The sequence below is a fragment of the chloroplast genome of Cajanus cajan (assembly GCF_000230855.2).
Source record: "Cajanus cajan chloroplast, complete genome".
NCBI classification, from domain to species: Eukaryota; Viridiplantae; Streptophyta; class Magnoliopsida; order Fabales; family Fabaceae; genus Cajanus; species Cajanus cajan.
In genome coordinates this window covers 87,501-92,500 of record NC_140640.1, presented here as the reverse complement: position 1 = coordinate 92,500, position 5,000 = coordinate 87,501, and the positions used below count along the sequence as shown (strand labels likewise).

At 36.5% G+C, this 5,000-nt stretch overlaps 1 protein-coding gene across 1 annotated transcript in view; it reads right to left on the bottom strand. All coding sequences in view use genetic code 11, as the record gives it.

Annotated features, from left to right (window-relative positions):
* ycf2 (hypothetical chloroplast RF21) overlaps window positions 1-5,000 on the bottom strand; it is a 7,409-nt gene that overhangs the window by 279 nt on the left and 2,130 nt on the right. Inside the window, exon 2 of the mRNA in view lies at window positions 1-5,000. This exon is cut by the window's left edge and continues 279 nt beyond it; it is cut by the window's right edge and continues 1,630 nt beyond it. Coding sequence (YP_013613258.1) covers window positions 1-5,000 — 5,000 coding nt within the window.

Here is a 5,000-nt window from a genome sequence, read left to right as displayed (position 1 = left end):
AAGATCTGTTTGGGAAGTAAGAAGTTCCCTTGACATCTCTTCATCTGTAAAGAATTGTCGATGTGAAAATACAGAGACAAGAGGCTGATCTTTGAATAGGAAAAAGAGTGGATCCGCAGGATCCCAAATGAATTGGCTTATTTGAAAAAAGCCTTGTTCTTTGGAAGATCTATCTCGTGTCTGGTACTGCACGGTTCCACCCTGCAAGAACTCTGAATCATTCTCTTGAAGCTCATCCTCTTCATCATAAATGATCCGCTTGCCCCGAAATGACCTGGCCCAATAGGGAAATCCCAATGAATTGGGCCTTTCGATACAATCAAATAGAAAGCCCCAGGGGCGCCATATTCTAGGAGCCCAAACGATGTGATTGAAAAAATCCTCCTCTATCTGTTGCGGGTCGAGGACTCCCCCCCCTTCTTCAAACTCCGATTCATATTTTTCATAGAGAAATCTCTGATCAACGATAGAATAAGATCCATTTTGAATCATATTTAAGGGATTCCTTGGTTCGGACCGAAGAAGCAATGTCACTCGATCATTATCAAACTGACTGCAATCTTTTTCTGTCCGTGAGGATCCCACCAGAGCGCCTTCTACTTCTAATAGGCCATGAACTAGATCAGAATTATTCTCAACGAGTCCATAAGACGTGATCCCATTTTTTTCATCAGGTCCGGGTAGAGACCAAAGATCTTGAGCGACCGATCCGGCAGAACAACTCAAAAGATAAAGAAGTATCGTTAATTTCTTCATACTCGTTCCAAGTTCGAAGTACCATTTGTACAAATAAGAATCCCCCCCGTTACATGATTTCTTCTTCATATAGATAGATATAGGATCTATGGAGCAATTACTTAGAAGTACATTTTTTGAAACAGCCCTTCCTATCTGATAGAAAAGGATCCCATGATCCTGAACCGATCTTACCTGAGATCGCAAATCCCAAGTTTGTCTATGAAGAACGGATCTAATTATATTAGTGTCTATAATGGATTTTTTTTGTATAATACTAATCGATAGGGCCTCATTGGTAAGTGCTACAAGATCTCGTACATTTGAACCCATTGTTGTGGACCCGAACCCATTAGTATGGAACATTTTCTTTTCCAAGTGAAATCCCCTAGTATATGAAAGAGTGAAAAAGTGTTTTCGTTGTTGTGGAATAAGAAGCCTTCGTATCTTAATGCATGTATTTAATTTATTCGGAGCTATTAGAGCTGGATCTACTTTTTGGGGAATATGAGTCGAAGCAATAACAAGAATATTTCTAGTGGAACATCTTTCACAATCCCTTGAGAGATAGTTCACTAAAAGACCGAGGGATAAGTAATTCGACTCATTCACATCCAGATCATGAATGTTTGGAATCCATATTATGCAAGGAGACATTGCTTTTGCTAATTCGAATTGAAAGGTGATATAAAATCGGTCTATTTCTGGCATCATATCCATAGTTAGCGTATTCATCATAGTTAGAAGCTCCAGCTCCATATCAAGGTCACGGTCGATATCGTCACTATCATCAATATCGTCACTATCGTCACTATCATCACTATCATCAATAAGAAAACCCTTAGGCTTGTTATCCAGGAACTTGTTCAGAAAAATTGTAATGAAAGGAACATAGGAGTTTGTCGCTAGGTATTTGACCAAATAGGATCGTCCAGTTCCTATAGAACCTATCACTAAAATACCCCTAGGGGGGGGTAGGGATAAGCGGAGCGAAAAGGGTTTTACATGAGATGGGAAATGAAAACTGTTAGCCCCCCACAGGGTTTGTGAATAAGTAATTGTCTGATAATTAGCAAGGAATATCCGTCTTTCTGCTAAACAGGATGTATTTAACTCATAAATCATTAGATACTTTTTATGAATGTCAACTAAGTATCGTAAGTAAATTGCTCCTGGTTGTTCAATCATTTGATAACCAGAGTTATTCTTTGATAAATGATCACTATGAGTCAGACTCAATAGAATTTGATCAATCCTTTTTTCTGTTGTTAAGGTAGAAAACTGAACCAAGAATTCTCTTTCTTTATCATCAATAGAATCACTGTTCGAGACCCAGGATTCTATTTTATCATCAATCCAATCACCATTCACGTTTTTTATTTTTCTTATCAAGGAATAGATTGCTTTACTTGTATGACTTACATGTCTCGTATTTCTCGAAAAAGCGATTCGATTGATGGGATTTGGTATGATACTTATGAGATCGATGAGATTCAAATATTTCTTCTTAGAACGTATTGATTTGACCCCATAAGCGGGACCACCACCCCATAGCATGTTTCCACCAAAAGAAAAACTCCGTATTTCTTCTAGAGAATCTCCTAATTGTTCCCGAGCAACTAGAAAGAGATTCTTTAACCAGAAAGAATTCAGTTCAGATGTAGGATACCTATCCAGAAGTTTTCGCAACTCAATCATATATGATGGAATCATCAAAGATTTTACCTTTTCGAACTCTGTCTGTAACTCATGGTAGACTCGAGAAACAAAGAGAAGATGTGTACGAACGAGATATCCAGCAACAAGAAGAAGGAAAAGGATTGAATAGAGGAACTCCTGAACATTTAGCGATCTCAGATGTGTCGATATCAATAGTAACTCATTATTTCGATGAATAATTTCTTCGGACAGAAGAAGATTATGTAAAAAATTACTCGGAATCTCACTTATCAGATTCCATATCTCACTTATCAGATTCCATATCTCACTTATCAGATTCCATTGTGTCTTCCACAATGGAATCTGACGAATTCGCCATAATATATCTGACCCATGCATAATATCATGAAAAATGGATACAAATTTTTGGCTGCTACTTAGTATCGGCAATAGGTCTGAAAAAGTATTTAAAAATATGAAATTTAGATATTTGTACCCTGTTGAGGTAAGGAACCATGGTATATATGTTTGGAATAGATTCCATTTTGAGAGAGTTGAAAAAGCACTATCCTGTTGAAAGGTTCTATACATCTGCCCTTTCTCAAGACATTTTTTTAGACAAGGACTCCGTTTTTTCCTTTTTTCGGATGGTAAATATTTCTCAGAACATGGAGTATGAATCAAACCCATGTTTGAATGGAAATTGAGATACTGATGCAAGTTCTTCGCTTCTGAATCAGGTAGATTCATATCTGAAAGAGGTTGACAATAAGTTCTTTCAAAATGGTCTATTTGTCCCTCTGTTAGAGGTGTTCCAGAAATGTCTGCGATCGAGTAAATAGCTCCACGAACGAATGGATCGTATCGAATTGGAAAATGGAAAGATTTGTACAAGTTATACCCTTCGTCGCCACTTTGCGGAAAATCGTTAGGTATCAATATGTTAGATACCTGTGACTCGATTGGTGAAATAGTATCTCTCTCCCAAAAAGCATGTTTTTTTTGACCATCGCAAAAAGAAAATATTTTGTTGCGAATGAACAAGATATTGAGGAATTGTCTATACGTAAAATCATAATTATTGATACAGGCCTTTTCCACATAAAAAGGGAATCTTTTGTTACAATAGAAGCAGAAGTGATATTGATTATTCAAGAATCGAAGTCGATTTGCTTTATAAAAAGAGTATATCAATGAACTCCTATGAAAAGGTTTCACGGGATTCAGCCAATTGTCTGGATCGTGGGATATCATTGATAAATAGGAATCTGTGTTATCAAAAGATTTCCTGCGATTCTTTCTAGTATGGAATGAGTCAATCATCCACTCTTGTATCTTATTGAACAAAAATGGTGATATTGTTCCTCCATGGATCAAGAATTTGGATTTTTGGGAAGTATCTTGGTCATCCAATAATAAGGGTTTCCATTTTTTCAAATGAAAGATTTGAAGACCTATTGATTCTAATAACTGATTATAGAGTGGATCATTCGGACCTTTCAATTCATAGATGTGGATCTCGGACCTATGAATGGGGATACCCCCGAAACTCACAAAGAAAAAAGGAAGTGAGTTAGACAAAAAGAGAAGAAACTTGGACAAAAAAAGAAGAAACTTGGACAAAAAGAAAAAAAGTGACTTAGACAAATCTTTTTTGTCGATAACCTCGGACCAATCAATCGAATATTGATTAATATGCAATCGATCAAACACTACTTGAAAACGGCTATTCTGCTCAGAAATGAAATAGTCCAAATGTTCCTGGAAATTATTGCTCCCATTGGACCATTTGTATCTATATGCACTAGGATCCCGATTCATGGATCTCTCCGTTCGAGAAATCCAAATAAGAGGATCGAACCATTTCTTCTGACTCTTTTTCAAATTTGATAAATGTTGGTTGATCGTGTATTTCATTATAGTTCTATGATTCAGAGTATCATTTCCTATTTGATACCTTTGAATTCCATATTCGAAGTTGCGATTGAATCGATTCTTTTTAATGAATCGATTCAATACATTTCTTATGTAACCGTGGGTGCTATATTGGATTTGAATCAGATTTCGGATCAATCTATATTGATTGACTGCCTCCATTATGTTGTTGCTAGCAAATACCACTATTTTAGGTTTTGGATCTTCCAAATTATTCCCGCAAGAGGTCTGGACCCATTTTTTTATGATCCTTCGATAAAAAGATTCATTCTCTTCATAAAAAAGAGGAGGTAGAACCAATAAAGAGTGATTTTTCGATTCATCCCTGGAGTTGAATAACTCATTCAAGAAATGTTTTTGATCCAATCCGGAGGAATCAATAGAAAAAGCAAATCCCTTATGATACACCAGATCCGGCTCGGTTATTGATAGAGTGAATAGATCTACCATTTCTTGAAATATCTCTTCTGATTCAAAATCGTGGTGTAACGTGTATCCCCCCCTGTTCCGGTCATGGAATAGATGAAATAAACTCCAAAATGGATTTTTGTTCAAGAATGAAATCTTATTGGAACTGTCCAGTTCATCCTTCGGAACCATATCACATCCCGGATATGATGAAATAGGATGAATTGAGACGGTATTTTGTAAGTACATAATTATCTTGAATA